General features: G+C 31.5%; 1 protein-coding gene and 1 long non-coding RNA gene across 2 annotated transcripts; both read right to left on the bottom strand.

Annotated features, from left to right (window-relative positions):
- Positions 1-1394: 1394 nt before the first annotated feature.
- LOC134261744 (E3 ubiquitin-protein ligase RNF213-like) lies at positions 1395-11780 on the bottom strand. Its single transcript, XM_062744146.1, has 6 exons — positions 11569-11780; positions 11338-11412; positions 11054-11242; positions 6756-6845; positions 3235-3413; positions 1395-1637 (listed from the first exon to the last, which is right to left on the bottom strand). The coding sequence occupies exons 1-6, from the start codon at positions 11707-11709 to the stop codon at positions 1475-1477; spliced, it is 837 nt and encodes a 278-aa protein (XP_062600130.1). The 5' UTR covers positions 11710-11780; the 3' UTR covers positions 1395-1474.
- A 1864-nt stretch (positions 11781-13644) lies between these two features.
- On the bottom strand, positions 13645-21584 carry LOC134261743 (uncharacterized). Its single transcript, XR_009990880.1, has 3 exons — positions 21491-21584; positions 18686-18827; positions 13645-13839 (listed from the first exon to the last, which is right to left on the bottom strand). It is a non-coding gene; the product is annotated as an uncharacterized LOC134261743 (long non-coding RNA).
- Positions 21585-21592: the final 8 nt, after the last annotated feature.

Genomic DNA, 21592 nt, shown 5'->3' with positions numbered 1-21592 from the left:
TTAACTTAAAAAAACCCCGGATTTTTAGGACATGTGTCTCGCTAATATTTTCATCTATACGGTATATCATTATTTCCGTTTATACACTACACATATGATCAATACTTATATTCTGTTAATAAGCAAAGCTGTAAAAATCATACACTTTCACAAACAGTGACCGATTTACTGAAATATCTTGTTGCTTTCATGGCTTACATTATACTGATCCAAATATAACTGTAAACATGCATTGATATTGATACGTCACGCTATATTCATGTTCAAGGTACAAAATGTATTCGAATGTGCTACATATATAGATTTATTGTTTTATTGTCAAGGACAGATTTTGTGACCTCAAATACCAAATGTAACGTACAATATTTCCTTTTATACTTCAATAATATTTAAAAATAAAGCACAAGTATCCATTAATCTGAATAAAAAAATATAAGAATTTTCAGAACACTCAGGATTTTAATCACGATTGTATCTATTTATAATAATGTCTTATTATTATTATCATCTGATTACAAATTCGGTGGACTTTGCACTTACAAGAAGCTTAAACAAAGTCACATGTAGAAAGGAGCTGCATTTATCAGTGACAAACATTTGTTGCATTTGCAAGGCTAGTGATGGTGCTTTCCTTTCATTGACGAAAAAATTATGTATACTCACACACAATATATGATAAACCAAAACATAATACATAAACACATATCTTGTAAAGCTTTTAAATGATAAAGTAAAAATAGAAATATGTATGATTACTCACATAAATCAAAATAGTTTATATTTTTTTTTTCAAAATACACATGAATATTTTTAAAAAAATAACATAAAGGAGATTAAAGAAAAAGTCAAATGCTCAAAAAAATTCAATTTTAAGCATGCAGACACTTTAATGATTGGTTTTTATCTTTCTGTTCAATGGAACACGAAATTACTTGCTGATGCCTACGAAGAAGAGATCTCTTAAATTTCTTTGTATCTGTACTCTAAAGCATAAGATTTATGAATGTAAAACCGTTTCTGTCCGTTTCATCTCCAAGACATGTTTTAAGGTTCCTTTTTATTCCTATCGCTCTTAATCGTTGGACCATCATATTTGAATAGAAGTTTTCATAAAGTAATCTTACACAGAACCATTAGGAAATCATGAAATATATCAAATCAACAGTAATACAAATAGAAATCTTTTATAAACAAACAACACTATTCCTCAATTCTAAATTCTTTTGGCAATTGAACATTCATCCATTGGTTTATTATGTATCTTTCACAAAACAACAGATAGTTTGAAAAAATATATCGCAATTAAGATTGATGCATAGAAAATATGCTATATCTTAACCTTATTATTTTATACAAAAACAACCTATGTGGATAATAAATAATATGTTTCTGATTTTCAGCATATGCAAATATAATAAGGTTGATATTATAAGAATATCATTGCTATAGTTGAAAGATGCCCCTAGAGAGAAACTTATTTTTCTCTTGATTGAAGGTCATCGAAGATGATTATCCATGCGTCAACCACATGTTTGATTATAATGTCATCTGACATCTCCTCGAGATCGTCATTTATGTCCTCTGGTAAATCTTGATATTCATTTCCTTGTATGTATTGAATCACCGCATCTTTCAAACTGAAATATTTAGAAGCTACATATTATGCTGAATTATCAGGTTACAATTAACCTCGCAAGATATGATTATGGTTTACTCTAACCCGTTTTATAAATATTCAAATTCCCTTCGATTTCCCAATAAAAATAACACCATGCTTTTACAATTTTACTGCCTTAAAATTCATTTTAATTAATTTATCAATATCAACATTATCTGATAAAGTGTAATATAAGTATCAATACGACATGTACGAGGGTCATTCAAAAAGTTCGAAGACTTTTTTAATAACTTTTTTTTTATTAATGTCATATTACAACCAAACTTGGTACACATATTTTAACAACAGATTCTAATATTTTGAGTTAAAAAATTAGAGTATATTTTTATGTTTATCACAATTATTGAAGATTTTAGACAGCAAAAATGGGGTCACGAAGCAGGGTCAAAATTGAGTTATTTAATGATTATACACTTTAAATGTTCATAGCCATTTATCTTATAAATGGCAATTTTAAGGAAATATAATTTAAATACTTAAACTTAGTTTTGTTTTATTACTTCATAAGTTAAAAGGAAATGAAACACCCTTATAAGTTTAAAAGATTTCAATTTCTAAAGGCAGAAAGACTTGATTAAAATCAGCAAAAAAAAAAAAAACATGACGGCGAAGGACGCTATGGAGCAGCGAGAAGCAATAGAAATGTGTTTTGCGTTCGAGAAATCTTTAAAACAAATTCTGAAAATGCGGAAGAAACCATGAAATATACATAAAATGAGCCCTGCATTTTTTAATGGAAAATACAATCGTTGAGTAATGGAGACTTTGATTTGGACGATGGACGATCTTCACAGAAACAGTTTATTGCTCAAAATCTCGTCAAAAAAGTTAGTAACGTCATGAAACGTGATGTGTGCTCTACTGTTGCGCGCGGGACTTTTAAAAGCATAGTAACACGGGACGGGTAAAAAATTGAAAACAAAGACAATCTAACTAAAGGTACTCAACTACTTGACAGCAAATTTGGTGTCAAGTGTTATGGATACGTTTAAATTAAAGAGGAAGACACTTATAGCCGTGTATAAATGGAATAAGAAGAGCGTAAGTTTGAAAAATTTTCTCGATGTTGTTTTTAATGTTACAATATGATTAACCGTGCTCCGTTGCGATAAAACATAGTTATTTTAAAACTGGCTGATATGAGTCTCATTTAATGAAATGGAATGAAACTCTGCACATCGCTTAAATATATGTCTCTGCACATAAAAAAGTGTAAAAAAAATCTTAAATTTTGTAAAAATCATTTGTTAGTGAGGATATTGTCTACGTATTTTTTGAATGACCCTCGTACTTGTTAATCACTCATTTTGGACAGATTTCTTATTATAAAGTTCAGCACCCGAATGAGAGACACCCCAGAACAGGGACCATAACAGATGTCTTTTAAGTTGTGCTTTAACCAGAAAAAGTTTTGCATTTAAAAAGACTGATTCTAGTTTTTTTTCATGAGAAATTTATTAACTATTTGTGATGCATTATACCAAAATTAAGTAAACAACCCAATTATATAGATGAATAAAAATTGTTTTTGTTGAATTTAACAATAAATGAGATACCTGTATTGCATCTCATCCATATCCTCTTTGTTTAGAAAAAACAGAATAAAATCCATTATGTGCTGCAGCAAAAAGTTCAACTTTTCTTTGGATATTTTTCTCAAAAATTGCTGAAATTTTTTTCTGGAACTATCTTCAATTTTTATCTTCAAACCATCTCTCAAGCCATCGAAAGCATCCTGAAATGATAATAGTAAATTACAAAATTACAAAGGACGTATTTACCATTATTTGAAAAAAAAACCATTTAATTTATAATATTCCCTTTCACACTGGATGATTTTTTTAAAAAAAGTTGTGCGTATGGAATACTCTTTTAGAGATTCTCTGTGTGTTAAATGGAAAATGTGAAAGATAAATTAAATGTTTTGTCTTCTATTTATCTTCCCTTATCTTAATTGTTGAAAGAACTTCATTGGTCATGAGTGTGCCGTTTAAATGACGGATGATTTGTACCCATTGTTTAGCAAGCATTAGACTTGAGTGTCGATTGGAGTAAAAGTTTTGGCAGTGATGAAATCCAAATTAAAAAAGATAAACTTATAGTACTAAATATTTTTGTTTAATCAAAATAATGTCAGTATGGATAAATATATCTTTATTTATAACTATTCGTTGACTTATTTACCGTTGATTTGCCGTAACAATTCAAAAATGCGGTTTTTATTTTGGTGAATTTTTAGAAATCGCCAAAATAGGCCAAAATTATATCCCCGCCAAAATAACCGGCTATACGGTATATCATCGATAGAGCCCTTCTATTACACCCAAACATCTGATTTGGCGTAGGAAAAGTTGCTTCCTATTTTTAAAGTTCATAAGCCTTGGAATTCTACCTTCTAGAAGAAACACCCTTGCTAAACATACCTATGCAGTCACTTAGTCATTTGTTTTTAATCAGGAACAGAAAGAATATGTTCAAAGACATATGCTTTTTACTACATAACCAAAAGCGCCCAACTTTCTTAAGATTCCAGAACTGTTCTTAAGAATTTCATAAGATGCATTCCTGATTTTCATTACTATGCGCTTACTTGGTTTTAAATTGTATTTATGGGCAGAAAATATTTTAAAATTATAAAACATTGATTGCATGTTGTATTACGTCCAATTCGGGATTTTTTTTACGTATATAGAGACATCATTATATATCGGCAAAGGGCGTCAAAGTTAGATACGAAACCATGAATACAAGAACATGTAAGTGGTCTTCATCGTGCCAAAATCTGCTGCGGTTTTAAAGTCTTAGGGACCTCACAAGTCACTTCAAAGAACCAAGAACGTGGCTTAGATAAAGTTGCCAAATACTTTTAAGGCTCAGGTCAGGATTCGACCCCATGGCAATTCAATTACGTTTAAAAACGTTCAACCGAGAATAGAAAAGAATTACGTTCAAAGACATTATACCGTAAGCAGAATTCAGGGATTGGATTTTATCATTATAAGCGAGGATGCTAAGATCGCTAAAATTAATTTTTGCCAAAAATTAATTTTATTGTAATGGCTTCTTTAGTAAGCATTTAAAGTCTGCTAAAATTTTCACTGAAAATAGACTATCAAATGTAAATGATCAAAGGCTAAATTTGCGACTCGCTAATATATCCACTTTTACGGTATTGTTCTCTATAATACATAATAATTCTCATCAATACACCCATTTTTCACCAGAACCCCAGATCCTATGTCTGTGAAATTATTGTTTTGGAAGAAGCATCCTTCTTAAAATAATTTTATGCATGCATTTAGTTAGTTTAATTTAGTTTAAATATTATTTAGGAGCAAACTAATTTTTTTCTAGGTATTCATACATTTCCCTATATAATTAATAAAGCGCTGCCGTTTTTTCAAGAAACCCTTGAAATTCAATTTTTGATTAAGAACTCTCGCACATCATCACTATGGAAGAGAAAGTTAAAATAAGATTTTCAAAATCATAGTACAATTTCACTTAAGGTTTCGTCAAAGGTCAACATGTCTAAAAAATTATCTTTTACAATTGCTCCAAAAGTATGTGTGGTATGAAGTCAAAACGTGAACATTTTGTAAATAAATCACTGATTAATAGATAGAAAGTATTAAAAAGATATTTTTTTGTGAAAAATTGTATCAGAAAATGTGCATATTTTAAAAAAATGCACCTGCTTAATTCTGTCCTTTTTATGAAAACCAACATTGTAGAAATAATATATGTTTAATTTATCATCGAAGGGCAAGTTGGACGTGAAAGGTCTCTGAAAGGCTGTTATTGAAAGCATGCCATGTATAAAGACAAGACCCCTATAGTATCCGCCATTTGCAGTGTACTTTCACTTTCAAGTCTTAACATTTGGACTAAATAAACAGGGAAAACAACTTTCCAGAGGCTATCCAAGTCGAACTTGCCCTTCATTGATAAACATCTTTTGTTTCTGCAATGATGGTTTTCACTAAAAGCATGGAATTAATAAGGTGCATTTTTTTGAAAATATATGCATTTCTAAGAAGAATTTTTCTCAATTAATATTATTCCAAGTATTTTTTTTATCAAGTGGTACTTTCTATCTGTTAATCAGTAAATAATTTATATACTGTAAAAGTTTTAACTTTTTACATTACATAGTTTTGGGGCAATTGTAAAAATAAATTTTTGGACATGTTGACCTTTGATGAAACCTTAATAATGAATACTCCATCCAAATATGATAACCTCAGGACATAAAAGTTTGGTGGAGACATCCTTGTTCATCATAACTATGTACCTTGTTGGTTTGTAAAACAAAAAGAAAAGCTTTTCAAAGACAAAATGCACATTCCCTTAATTTTCTCTAAAGCATTACCCTAGTAGCAGAACTCCTGACCATTATGTCATCAATTTAACATTTTTGGTAGAAAAATATTCTTTTTATTAAACCAGTTCACGAGAAAGTATGATAAATGTTATATCAGCTATTATAATATTAACTTCAAATCCGTGTTTATGCACCTTTAAGAAACAAATCATAAGGTATTTTTAGAGTGCATTGATTGAGTTGGTTTTAGTTCTAATTCTCTTAACCTAAGTGGACAGAGACCCTCCATTTCACATTTCCCCCTCCATTTGCAAATGCTTAATTTAAAGAGTGCTTGAAATTGGATAATTTGTTCAAAAGAAGTTGAAAAAGTTCAAATGTTAACCAACAAAGCACGACTTGCGATGACAGACAAAAATGAATGTTTATAGGTCACACGAGTGACTTAGGTGACGTAAAAACGAATTATGAATTGAAATCTGGATATACATGTATCACATAACATCAACTACATTAAGGGCTCATAATTTCATGACAATTAATCGCAATTGCACGTACAAAATATGATCGTCACCATGTACCTGGGTATTTATCTTTTCATTGTCAATGCTACGATACAATTTACAAACATTACATTTACTTTTTATTGCATCGGTGTTTAAAATTAATTTACACTTAATGAAGAATTCCTTCTAAATATTTTTGAATTTTTTTAAATTTGTATTTAAAACAAGAAATATGATCATCTGGTACCTTTCCACTTGAATGCATCCGTTTAGATTTATCCAGAATGAGGAGGGACCACAATGCCTTGACATGCTTCAATTTGCAAAACTGCAAAACCTGAAATATTTGAATTATTAGACATTCAAATTAAATAATCGGTGATTTGTCACAAAATTAAGTCAATTGAAACAGTATTATAATCTTATAGATGGACGGTCTGAATTGCAGTTGAAAATTAAAAACTAATAATATGATGAAAAACGTCATAGTTAAAGGACAGTTTTGTTTTGAATTGAAAATTTTGCCTGCACATTTATTCAAGTTTTTTTTATATTCAAAAGACAAGAGGCCCATGGGCCTTATAGGTCACTTGAGTATCATGCATCAACTTTCCAACAACTGAATGTGATTCATGTTTAAAACCAGAGGCCATGAAAATCACAAGTTTGAAAGATGTACCATTGCTTATCATAATTATACACTGAATCATCATCTTTACTTTGATTACTTAATACCCAGATGTAGATCAGAGTAACAAAGTGAAAATACATTTCCACTTTATCAGATGTGCACCCCATCACACAGGAACCACTGACTCTAGGGCAACATCTTTAAGAATTTTAGAAATCTTATAAAGTTTATCATGTTGATTAATACCATACATGTAGTAGTAATTTCAAAGCATTACATTACTCTCAGACTATGTAAATCCCCCTAAGTACCTCTGTCTCAGGGGCCAGGAAATTACCCATTTTTTGAGGAAACAGCTATCGATGACAAAAATATATACAGTATGTACTACATGTAAGATTATTGGCAGGAACAGCCAGGCAGGAATACCCAGGAACAAAGGAAAAGATTTTCAAAGAAGTTTATGCATTTTGCACTAAATAAACATTAGATCCCTTCCTAACACAAGAAACCCTAACCTAGAAGCCCTGAAATTCACAAATCTCAAAGAGGCATCCTTCCTCCTCATAACTATGTACATAATTCATTGCTTAAATACCCAGGTGCAGAAAAGAAGATTTTTTTAAGAATTTATGTATTTTCCCTACATAATCAATAAAGCCCCACCCTAACACCAGAACCCCAACCCATTGGCCATGAAATTCACAATTTTGGAAGAGGCAGCCTTATTCAACATATGTTCAGGGTAAGTTAATTTAATACTGAGGAGCAGAGAGGATTGATTGATTGTATATTGTTTAACGTCCCTCTAGAAAATTTTTCACTCATACGGAGACGTCACCGTATGCCGGTGAAGGGCTTCAAAATTTGACCTTTACTCGGTACTCAGGGCCATTGAGCAGTGAGGTTTCTTTATGGCTAACACGGGGCCTTGATTTTTAAGGTCTCATCTGAAAGACCCGCAACTTTCACTTAAAAGTGCCAAGCGCATGGCAAAGGATCAGTTGCTACCCATTTTATCGACTAGGTTAGTCACAGCTGAGATACGAACCCACGACCTTCCGATCATGGAGCGAGCGCTCTACCGACTGAGCTACCGTGAACGGTAGGAGCAGAGAAGAAGATTTCAAATGATAATTCATTTTTTACCATATAATCTACGAAGCCCCTCCCTAGAACCCCTGCCATGAAATTCGCAATTTTGGAAGAGACAGTCATTTTCAACTCAACCATCACTTGGTTAATTTATTCAATGCCCATGAGCAGAAAAGAAATAATGCATTTTCACTATATGACCAAAAGAGCGCAATCCTAGCATTAAAACCCCTGACCCTGGGGCCATGAATTTCACATAATGCTGATGCTGATTACAATCAACAGTTTGACAGCTTGAAGTCCAGGAGTAATGATGATTTTAAAAGAGTGCACTCATTTTAGTGGTTTTTGCATTCTCCCCCCCAGGCTTCTGGGGGCAGGGACCATGAAATTCACAATTTTTGTTCCCTTCATCCATAAATGCTAGATACTATATGCCAAATTGAAATTGGTTCAGTTGTTTAAGTGAAGAAGCTATAAATGCTCAAATGTTAATGCACGACGACGGTCGAAAACGGATAGCAATAGGTCACCTGAGTTTACTAAGGTGACCTAGAAATTCAAAACAAATGATATCATTTTGAGAAATTATGCTTTATTTCTGTGTGACCGGTCGGCAGGGGATGCTCACTCCTCCATGGCACCTGATCCCACCTCTGATGTTTCGGAGGTCCGTGTTTGCTCTGCTCTTATTTTGTATATTTGTTTAATGGACGTTGAGATTGAATACTGTTCGTTATTTCCATATCTTTCTTCTGAAAAAAGTTAAATGTAAATTCCCGTGCAATAAATAATGTTTGATAAGGTGACAGGGAATTCAGTTTAATCTTCTTAGCTACCTCTGGTGTTATCATGTGAGTGTCGTATTGTTTCTATTTTACGATTTGTTTTCTGTTTTGTTTTAGGTCTTCCATAGGAAAAAAAACAATTTGATCAAATATATACTGTAAAATCACATATTTTCGTGGGGTCAAATTTTCGTGGTTTGAGGAAAATTTCTTGGTTCGTGGGGATTTGATTTCGTGGATCAAGAATTAATGAGTACTTATGTGTGTGAAATTTTACATTTCGTTGTGGACATGAATTCGTGGGTCTTGTCATACCACGAAAACAACGAAAATTAACCCCCCCCCACGAAAATTTGTGATTCCACAGTACTATATAAATTTACCGTGTCAAAATTCTTTCGTTTTAGTTACTGCATGTAAAATACTCTTGCAATACTCTTGCAATATATATTTTTTTTATTTGAATATATATTAGGAACAGCTAATATATATACATTGACAATTTTTCACCAGATAGCATACTCCGCAAGCTTAACTTACCCTCTGTTAGCATCTAAAATATAATTCGCGGTCTCAGTGCAAAAGAAGAATTTTAAGGTTGATTGTTTTTATAAAATAACGAAATAACGCTCTTTAAGCTCTCTGATCGAAATATTTTCTATCCTTGTTGATTCAATATGAAATAGAGTGTGAAAAATCAAAACAAAATACTTACAAATATTGAAGTCATTTTAATATTTATATCAAGCTTTTGAAAAAAGAGTTCTTTCGTTTACTATTTCAAGTTTCATTCTTATTATAACAGCAACTTGGCAAGAATATGTAATTTTCTGTTGTTTTACAAGATTCTTGTTATTTAGACAATAACAGGTGTGTTGGAGCGGACAACACTTTGGTGAGAGATTTATACATTCTATGAAAACAAATTATAATATAATGACACTGTCATATTTTTTGTCTTTATATGAAAAAACTATTTAATTCTCGTATGGTTTTATACTTTAAATCAATTAACAATTGTTTTTTCTCATTGTAAATTGCTATGTTTATTTTTTTACATTTGCTTATGAAAGCATCGATGAAATCTTTATATGTTGCAAGGGTCTTTACGCTGCGTTTTGAAATTAATTTTGGGGTTTTATTTTGGTGTTTCAAGTATTGTATATGCAGTAATTAGATTCAATTGCTGCCTTCACACACAGCATAATAATTAGATAAGATCTCGATGAAGTCATTTAATTTACATTGTACAATATTTGGTGTTTGTTAAAATATAATTTGTTGGATTCTTTTCAATGTCAAAAAAACCTAAATGACTCAATTGTCATATTCTACTTCGATTATCGTAAAGATCAGCAATATGCCTCGGACATTTTTCTCCACTATGTTACAGACGCCATCAATGAATTATCAATTAATTTAAAATTTGGGTTCTTTAATTTTGACTGTGTTTACTGAAAAAAATCTTTTGATTGTATGTAATATTTATATTACACTCCCAAACAAACCTTGCGGTACGTTTACTATTTCCATCTAAATTAATATATGACATAAATAAATGGTAAAACTACGTCCGGTTTAAAAAGGATATTGAAAATGGAGGAAGAAAAAAATCTTAATATGAACATTTCTATCTTTGTTTTGTTTTAAAAACCTACAATATAATTATAAACTCTGTTGATATTATATAAACTATAATACAGTGAAATTTAGATATGGTATATGCACAATTAGAAAATGAAGGATATTTTCTGATCAAATGTAAAATACAAATCTAATGTACTATCCAGAGGGTAATCGTAATACGGTACCCATTCAAAATTTAGTTTCAAAAGTTTTCAAGATAACTAGTACTTGATATTTTCAAACCAAGAATACGTGAAATAGAATTGAAAAAATAGACTGAACGTAAAGAAGATAAATGTATAGATCAAATTTTGATCTGTAAGGAAAATAATACAATTTTTACAAAATTACTCGTTTTTGTCACGAAGTTATTGCTGTAATGTTATCAACATTAAAAGCAGTTACCGTTGCGCTAGAAAAGGTTTTCATCTTTATTGACTTCTCCATAAACTGTAAGAGATCTTTCTCCTTGTCCTCATTTACAGCAAGCAAAAAGTCAACAATTATTTCCAGCCTATCAATTGCGTCGTAAATATCTGGTAAATCCGGAAAATCGCGAATTATCTGAGCTTGTACTTTTATTGGAATAGGTTCCTGTATAAATAGAAGACACGAGGACATATTTAGAACATTAATTAGAATTAAAATAAGGAACTGTTTTAATTTATGAAAATAAATTACAACCAAACCTGAGGAATCTTTGCATGCAAGGATGAAAATTTTGTAGAATATGATGCATCTGCCCTGTAAACTATGTATGGCCACTAAAATATCAAACAAAAACGGATCATATACACGTATATGTTTAAATGTGACATAATTTAATCCAGCGTTTACTAAATTGTATGAAATTCACGCAAAAGGTAATTTATTAAGTTCTCTAATTTTTAGTAAACTGATATGCAAGCTTAAAAACGTACATCTTGAAGCAAAATATTTGCTTTTCCAAACAGAATTTGATCTATTATGGTATCTTGTATGCCTTCAAAATCGAATTCCATTGTAAGTCCCTTATCAACAGCGTAAGTGTAGTTGCAGTTAGCAAGTAAAATTGGAAGCATCACGGTATCCTTATCGTAGCATATCACACTGGATTGATTTATTTTATCCAATGTTACATCAGGAGACAAATAAAGCCTAAAAATAAATGTCGTTTTTATATGATATTTTTCAGACAAAATAGGAAAATAAGAAAAAAATGTGCAAATTCATTCTATTTAATTTAAAAAGTGCTTATTCATTATTACAATGAAATCATCGAACTTCGAAGGGGATGTGGGAAAGCTCGGACAGAATGCCTGTTACGTCAGATATTAATACCAAGTTGTCAATTCAGTATTCAAATAATTAACTTCTTATCATTGAAATTTAAGAAATTAGTAGTAAAAAAACCTTCTCTGAGAGAAACAAAACATTTTAATTTTTTTCTTTTCTTTAATAAATGGTATTTGAGGGATTCGAAGCCCTAGCAAGAAAAAGTATAACACTGCTTTGAGACCAACTCGCTATTCACTATGCTACATGGCTCATGGTGAATGTAAGCATTCTCAAAAGAGAATGCAATTCAGGATTTTTATTGCCAGGGTTCTAACCCAAAGGATACCACATTATTATTTTTTTGTATATAAAAGAATAAATTTTAACGAAAAATTTTCCTAAAAACTTTTTGTTTCTCATGATTTAATAAAAATCAATGACGAGAACTTTACTCTAAATACTAAATTCACATATAATTTTCTTTTATATCTGAATCTAGTGGGCTTTCTGCACGCTAAGTTCACCCATGAACTTTAAATCTTTAGCAAGCCTTAATATTAATCTAGGGAAAGCAAACAAACCATCCTCACATAACATGACACCTCGTTACCACTTATGCTGTAAAAACTGTTTAGAATACAACTCTATGTAAGTGATAACAAAGGGTCAATTCGGAATACATTTAAAATGCTGAAATATGCTGAAAAAAAAACGCTGCGTGTTATTCATGTTCTATAACATTGTAGTATCTTATTTATAGCCTCAACCCCCTCCCCCTGTTAATTAAATATAACTATAGATAATTGTGAAAAATTTGACATTTTATTCACTATAGTGAAAAACATAAAGACTAAGAAATAGGTATGGTTTCCGTGCAAATTTTCCCCTTTTCCTTGCTTGAAACTGGTGTAAAAGTTGAAAACTCACGCTTTTTAAATAATTGAAATTCAATGCAGAAAAAAGCACACGAGTCATTTTTCTCACATGTGTTTTTTTAAATGCTAATTATGACGTCGTAAACATGTGCATTTTCCCGTATTTTCTTTAAAAGTTGCAGAAGACACCAATTTTTAATGGAATTTTCTTTCAGATACATGTAATATTGTCCACATGTAACATTGTCCACAGGAATCGCCCACCAAGATCTTGAGATATGTGATTTGCTATTGAATTTTGCACAAAATATCAAAAAATTAAAGTGGGCGAAGGCTGTGGACAATGTTTTCGAAAGGAAAATCACCCTTGAAATGTGCAATTTCGAGTTCTTTTCTGTTGAAATTAGAGAAGTGCTTCACATTAATGACATCATATTTGCAGAATGTTAAACCTTCATGCCTTATGCTCTCCTGATTTATCAAAGTCATTTATTTAACTGATATCTAAGCCGGTTTCATATCTTTTTGATGTCATTACATTTTTAGAGCGCAATTAAGCTAAAACCATACCTTCTTCTTTGCACATTGATTCCTTTAAGCTGATTAAGTGTGTTTCTTATCCTTAATATTAATAACAATAATGATGAAATAATGAGCTATCATTAACATCGTGTGGTTTCCAATTAATTAACAATAACATTTTGTTAAAAGTATTGGCTATTACTGATATTTTTATTAAAGTAATGTATTAAATTCTTAATTTTTATTAAAAGATGAATGCATTTCCTGTTAAAAGAATGCCTAAGTGATAAAAGAGTATTTACCATTTTCTGCACTTTTGAAGGAATACATTCTGTCGCCCACTCAGAAATCTCAAAATTATGCCAATTACGGAAAAGCCAAATTCTTCCTCCCCGCAAACCAAGAGACTTATTTTATCTTTCTCAATATCTATTTCCTTTTTGTGAATATCTTTCTCAAATGTCAGAAAAGACCAAATGGATTGCCATGCTTCCACGAATGCAGAAATTCCTTCATTAATGATATCGATTGCAGGATCTATAAGTCAAATGTTAAACCAAAAAAATCATTAACTATTCCTGAAATAACAGCTGTTTCAAGCTCAGATCATATTGTCCTTAGGTTATTACTAGACGTACATCAACACATAGTTAAAACTGATCAGTTTCAATTGAATAAACACAAAATTCTGCGTGTGTTGACTCCATCAGGTGTACTTCAATCTTTTACTGTTTGTTCTTTCATTCCTCTGGCAACTGCCTCGTAAAGGCTTCCCGAAGCTTTATATACATTTAGAAATAACACTGCATTGCACGGTCAATTTTGATTTCTATTTGTATGTTATGCACTTAAGTACGGCCAATTTTTGTAAAGAGTTAACTAAAGCTATATAAAATATATCTGTAACCAAATCGCATGTCATCATTGATCAAGTGACGGTCATTTATACACGTAGTTTTACATAAATTGCTTCGACGGAGCTTATTAGTACAATCATTATTAAAGTATTATCATTGAAATAAACTCGTTGCATCCTTTGGAATTCGTCATGCGCTTAAGAACAGTTGTGACACGAAAGCGGTGTTTTTCTTTAAAGTTTACTGTTCTGTATTAGCAATACAGAACGGCACTTTGGTGGGCGGAGCTACTTTCCGTTCTGTATTCGCACAGTATACCGTACTTTATTTGCCAACTATTCCGTATCTAAAATACAGCACGGTCTAAAAATAAATGTGATTCAACTTAGCAAATGCGCCTACAAATAGTAAAATGATGATGTTTTCCTATTATAAATTTTAGAGAAATACCCGGTATTAATCCTGAAAATGTAAAATGTCAATAAACACTTATTCCACACAGAATCTATACGTAATGTAGATCCAAAGGAAAACGAAAATTCACAGTAACGGAAAACATAATCTACTAGTAATTTTGATCCAAACGAAAAGAAAATTCGCAATAGCGGAAAACATACTCTCAACGTGCAAAATCATTCAAGTCCATTTTTCGCGTTTTTATTTTTAAAAATGCTTCTCGCTTAAGCCCCAGTCACACTGTCAAAATTTTAGATCACGGTAAGCTACGTTTTAGGGATCCGTGAAAATTCTTAGACATCCGCAGTCAGTTCGTTATTATTTCCGTGGTGAGCCCTGTTAACTCGGATTACACCTGAACGATCCGTAAATTGCTACGACTGTTTTGAACTGTTCAAAACAGTCGTGGAAAACCGCGTCGCAACTTCATTTCTTGTATATCGTAGTTACCCCGTACTGTGTGCCTACCATTACCGTGGGACCACCGTATATACTTTCGTGATGTATCCGTGATACGTAAGTCTACGCTTACCCAAGGACTTCGACGACTGCAGTAGGGAAAATATACGATTATACAAGATAATCCGTATCTAACCGTAAATTTTGTCTCGGATGTAGTAGGAAAGCGACAAGGAAACAATACAGAAACTCGCAAATAATAGCGGCGAACCGCTTTTTCGTTCGTTGAAATTACGGCAGCAGTAAGGGTTTTGACGTCATACCAGTGTTTTAACGGCAATTTTACGGTTTGATACGATAGCTAATGATCTTTCAATTTTTTATTAAATATTTTTGTCACAATTTTTGCTTGTCATTGTTATCTGTTGTCCATAGCTGTACACATGACCATGAGCACAGGATTCGGCTTCTAAATCTGCACCCATAGTTGAACAGACAGAAAGCACAGAACTACATTGTTGTGACCCTTTTTTATACCAGGTAAGACGGAAAAAGGAAAAGAAAGTAGAGAACAGTTTGGGTATGAGTTAAAACTGGTGTAACCTTACTGATGGCTTTCAAACCATATGCATTGTTTCGTTGCGCTTTGATTGATGACAAACATGAAGCAGTTTCTATGAAAGTATTGGGAAGGATTACCAGCAACACGTTCAATTCCAGCTGATTAATGAAAACAAAAAGGTCTCACTTTGTACTTTCAGATGACCTTATTGCCTTTTCCGTTATTTCCCGATCAAATCAAGTAGCACACGGCGGATGTGACCGGTCGCTGTTCCTCGACCATGGTACCTGATCCCACATCTGATGTTTTAGTGGTCCGTGTTTGCTTTTCTCCCGGTTTTGTATGTTTGAATGGACTTTTGAGATTGAAAACTGTTCATCATCTATATATCTTTCATTCCTAACATCATTTCTAGATTCTTGAGCGATTACCAAATTTTGGCTTAGGCAAATGATACTTAGAAGTAGTAACACCCTTCCTATTGGCCGCCATTAAATCTAAACCGAGTATATATCAGGACTTTAGCTATCAAACTCACTTACAGGAAGAGTGTCTTGACAACGTAATGAAATTTGAATAAATCATAAAAAAAATATTGAATGAAAGCACGTTGATTTTTATTGTAAAAGTGAATATACTGTAATATTAATAAAGAATAGATCTAGAAATATTGAATAAATAACCATGGCTTTAAACACATCTGCATGTATTTCTCATACATAACAGTTATCTGAAAATACTCGTAAGTCAAGTTCAATAAGGATTAAAAAGATAAGAACGAGCCACTTGTATTTTAAAATAATAAATGAAACAGTAACATTTGATTTCTCAATGATTCTTTATATCGGTATTTTTGAACAATGTTATTGCTGGCGTCCATGTACAGAGAACTTAATGACGATTACATTTTTCCAAATGTCTTTTACTTGTTTAGACGTAACACGTCTTGAAAAATCTTCTTCATTCGAGGCATTCTCGTACAAGAGCCGTAGGGCGTTGTAGCATTAACTTGATTGGCCGTAACCGTAGCTTAACAATCACTAGTGAGGCCGTCGCATTATAAGGTATCACTACGGGATACCGTGGTTGCCCGTTACAGTGTCCGTGGCATGAATAGCATGTTCCTTTATGTAACCGTGTCCAAACCTGATTGAACTGTTCAATAATCTTGAAACAACCTTTTTTTATTTTTCGCGCCAAGAAGTCGTATTAGCATCACGATTTCTTATGTTTTATAAAATCGGGGTGAACCGTTGCATTGCGTGTCTATTGCCGTGACAGTGTGACTTAGGCTTTACGACAGCCACACGTCGATCTCTTTCACTTCGTTTTTAATGTCGCAATCTCGCAAGAAAATAAAAAATCTGTGATATCAAAGTCCAACGAAGAATTTTCTGTAAATCCTGATTTTGTAAATCTAGTCAAACCAAGATTTTAAGGTTAGACCCCTGAAAATAGTGTAATCAATCTCCATTTATAGATCACAACAATTACGGTTAATCCTCCACTTTATTCATTAAGACTTACTATCACTCAATTTCGTCTACCCCGTTAAATTGTCAAAACTAATCTGACTGACTTTTACGTTTTCCGTGGAAATATATATACTGCGGATGCGAACTCCCCGTCGGGGCCTCGTCTACAGAACTCTGGCGGAAGTTTGGATGCTGCAAAGTTATATAGTGGGCGGAGCTTTTTTTATTGATCGTGTCACAAATCATTTAGAGAACTAGAGAACAGGTTCTGTATCGTGCTTGCGCACTCGCCCGCCCCCAAATTTGTATCTACGATACAGAATCTGTCTCGTTCTCTAAATAATCTTTGTTCTATATTACTCTGGTTCAACATATTGTACAGAAAATTTAACTTATATCGACAATTATGAATGTATTTTCCATTAAATATCGTTACATATTTTTTTTTTGCAAGCAAGATTCAGTTAGAGGGGAAAGTCCTATGACAGATTACCTTTAAAGATCTCAAATTAACATTCATTAATCACTTGCATCAGACTCTTCAATACACTTATTATAAATTCCACGGGTAAAAACGGGCAAATGTGTATGAATATTTTTGTATGTATTTGAACACACTGACATTTAAACAAGGGTTATGAAGCAAGATATCTTAGGTATTATGATGTATTGGATTAAAAAAAAAATAAAAAACGTTAACTTTACACTAGCTATCTGATACTTTATGAAATAAAGTGTAAAATTATAAGCTTATAAGTAATCTAACCATCTTTACAGCTCACAATTGCAGTGATTTGTAAGGAAGGTCGCATAATACAAAGAGATATTCTTTAACGTACCTATGTAAATTTACAAACGCAATTGACTGCCAATTGAAAATATCTATTGATTTTGTATTGTTTTATAAATATAAATTCTTTTAACTAGAGTCCATGTCAAACTGTCAATAACTGATATTTGAATATTTGATCGGATTATTCGAAATATTCGAATAAATTAGAAATTTCGCATTGTAAACATAGTATATTCACTCTCATGCCAACTAGTATACATTTCCTGCCATTATTTTGGAATAACATTTCATGTAGAGTTCTACAAAGGTACATTAATTAAATTATCTTAATTAAAATTCTAAACAATTCATAAAATATACACAGGGAGTTAATCCATGGTATAATTAAAGAAAAATGAAAGTTTAAGGATAAATTTTAACACACTTGTTCGGCACTTGCGCCGAAGAGACTAATGTATAATACTTCAAAAATTATAAATGACCGTCACATTATCAGCAACGTCATGTGATTCATATATTTTTTTTTATATAAATAAGAAACATATTTACATAAATTGGCCATACTTATTTATACGATTTACAAAATAAAAAACCAACCTCGTAATGCAGTGTTTTGATTTGAACGCATTTAAAACTGTGGGAATTCTTAACTTTACTGCGTAAAGATATATTAGTCATTTTTATGTATGCAGTATACTATCTTACAGTGGACAATCACAAAATGTTTACACATAAAAATGATCTGAGAACAAAAAATAAAAAAGGAAGAATATAAGTCATCGAGTCTAATACACTTATTATGATGACCTTTCAACATGTAGCATACTTTATGTCTAAATACCTTTTTCAAATTCCAGTAGACAACTACGAATGGTCAAAGTGTTCAATTCCTCTCGAGTTTTCTGTCTATTTAACCTTCTCTTAAAGATGTTTTGCATATCAAGAATTTTCGGCAAATGCCTTATTAATTGCAAAACTCCAGCCTAATGAGAAAATAATAATAATAATAATAATAATAATAATAATAATAATAATAATAATATGAGTTCAAATATAGGAATAACAAACTTAATGCAACATACACTCGTAACCTAAAGTTAACATACAACTATATAGTTTTACTCATTTATATTACTTAATTTCTTTACACTTACGAACTTAGAAAACTTACTTGGGAAAATATACCTATTGGAATAACACAACACGTATGTTTACTGTGTTAAAGTAATATGAAATAAACGTAATATTTCTTTTCCGATGATCGATGCATCAAAGAAAAAAATTGGACGGAAAACCTTTTCATCAATACGCTACTACATGTACGCGCATTGATGAAGTTTTCCGTTCAATGATTTTCTTTTATACATCGGTCATCGGAAAAGAAATAAATACATTCATTTCTTAAATCAATTAATAATGTAAAAAAAATGTGAAGATATCTTCATAAAAGATAAAAAAAAATTGTCATGTTAAAATTATGTTACAAATATGATTTTCTCTCTGTGTTAAAGACAAAAATTTATAATACTATAGATTGAAATACATAAAATAGAGACACCTATTACCTAGCAGCTCTATCAAGTGTCTAAATTAAGCTTTTTACAAAAAAGAAACGAAACGAGTTGAAACTAAACGATTTCTACCAAAACGAAATGAAACTTAACGACATGAAACGAAATTTACTGAAACGAAAGAAAACCTTCATTTCTATATATATATATATAGGCATATATATATATATATATATATATATATATATATATATATATATATATATATATATATATATATATATATATATATATATATATATATATATATATATATATATATATATATATATATATATATATATATATATATATATATATATATATATATATATATATATATATATATATATATATATATATATATATATATATATATATATATATATATATATATATATATATATATATATATATATATATATATATATATATATATATATATATATATATATATATATATATATATATATATATATATATATATATATATATATCTTCCTCTTTATATATATATATATATATATATATATATATATATATATATAGAGAGAGAGAGAGAGAGAGAGAGATATATATATATATATATATATATATATATATATATATATATATATATATATATATATATATATATATATATATATATATATATATATATATACAGTGTGGTGCCATAAGTGTTTCACGGTTACACATTACTGAAGAAAAATTAAAACTATCTTTCAACCTTAGTCTCTGTTTTCTATAATATTATACATCGTTCTATAATTATTTTTGGATATAAGAAAATAGAAGTTATGTACGTCATTCGGGATTCCCCTGCTGCGCGTGGGGCTATTTTTAGATATCCTAGCAGGCGTAAACAAACATGGCTGCAAATCGTCGTGAAATGTCTTCAGCTCTAAAAGAACAGATCGTGCGTCTAAATGACGAAGGCAGAAACAAATCTGAAATTGCCAAAATTACAGGATATGACCGCTCCACAATCTCAAAGTTTTTGAAGAGATTTTCTGTGCGGCAAAGTGTCACGAATAACCCCCGAAGCGGACGACCAAAGTACACGACTGATCAGTCAGATCGCGTCTTGAACAGGTTGGTTTTGAAAGATCGTAGGAAAAGTTTGAGTGATTTAACATCAGAATTTAATAGATCTATACCAAATCCACTGTCAAAGCGATCAGTTCAGCGCAGATAGCATTTTTTGAATTATAATCGTCGGAAAGTTGCCAGGACTCTTACCATCTCGAATGTGAACAGACAAAAGCGTGTTGAATGGTGTCGAGATCACAAACAGTGGTCCGTGGATCAAAACTGGAAACAAGTAATATTTTCTGATGAAACTCAAGTCATGTTGGGAACGGACAGAAAAGTTTATGTATGGAGAAAGGCCGATGAAAAATGGAGACCGGAGTGCCTCGGAATACGTTCGGTCCGTAATGGTGGAGTCCGCCTATCTGTTTCGTTTTGGGGCTGTATCTGCTATTCAGGAGTGGGCTTACTTACAGCAATAGATGGAAATTTAAACACAGATAAGTACATCACCCTTCTAGATAATAATTTGTGGCAAGTTGTAGCCAAACATTTTAGTAACAACCCCTGGATATTTCAAGACGATAACTGTCCTGCCCACATGTCAGCTAGGGCTGTAGAATGGAAACAACAAAATAATATCCCTTGTTTAGAGTGGCCATCTCAATCACCAGACCTAAATCTCATACAAAATGTATGGAGATCAATTAAAATTAAACTTTCAAGGGAGCAAGATAACATCAAAACAAGACAAGAACTTGTTGACTGTGTGCTGCAGATCTGGACGTCCCTCACCCCAGTGTATATACAGGGTTTATACGAAACCTTACCAGACAGACTAAATGCTGTAATTAAAGCTAAAGGTCATGCCACCAAAAATTAAAAAAATCAGAAGTATGTAATCAACAATAGTAAGGTAAGTGGATTTTTTGTAACATTGAATTTTAGTACTAAAGCAAGGTTGACGTCATGATAACGTGAAACACTTATGGCACCACACTGTATATATATATATATAATTTTGAAATTGAATGAAACTCATTGTTATTTTGAACGTTCAATACCTCTTCAATGATTTGTTTTAGAACTGGGAATTTCTCCGTTTTATTTTGATTTCCCAAAGTGTTGAACTCCTGAACAAAGTGCTCGTATGATACTATTCTCTT

Source organism: Saccostrea cucullata, unplaced genomic scaffold, assembly GCF_032062105.1.
Source record: "Saccostrea cucullata isolate Sc308-1 unplaced genomic scaffold, CSIRO_AGI_Scuc_v1 ctg399, whole genome shotgun sequence".
Lineage (NCBI taxonomy): Eukaryota > Metazoa > Mollusca > Bivalvia > Ostreida > Ostreidae > Saccostrea > Saccostrea cuccullata.
Note: the sequence above shows the minus strand (reverse complement) of the source record. Positions and strands in the feature narration are given on the sequence as shown.

Coding starts and splice junctions, on each gene's coding strand:
- LOC134261744 (XM_062744146.1), bottom strand. CDS start 11,709: ATGCTTCCAATTTTACTTGCTAACTGCAACTACACTTACGCTGTTGAT. Junction 11,413..11,568: donor CAAATATTTTGCTTCAAGAT/GTACGTTTTTAA, acceptor TTGATATTTTAG/TGGCCATACATAGTTTACAG. Junction 1,638..3,234: donor ATGGATGAGATGCAATACAG/GTATCTCATTTA, acceptor TAAATATTTCAG/TTTGAAAGATGCGGTGATTC.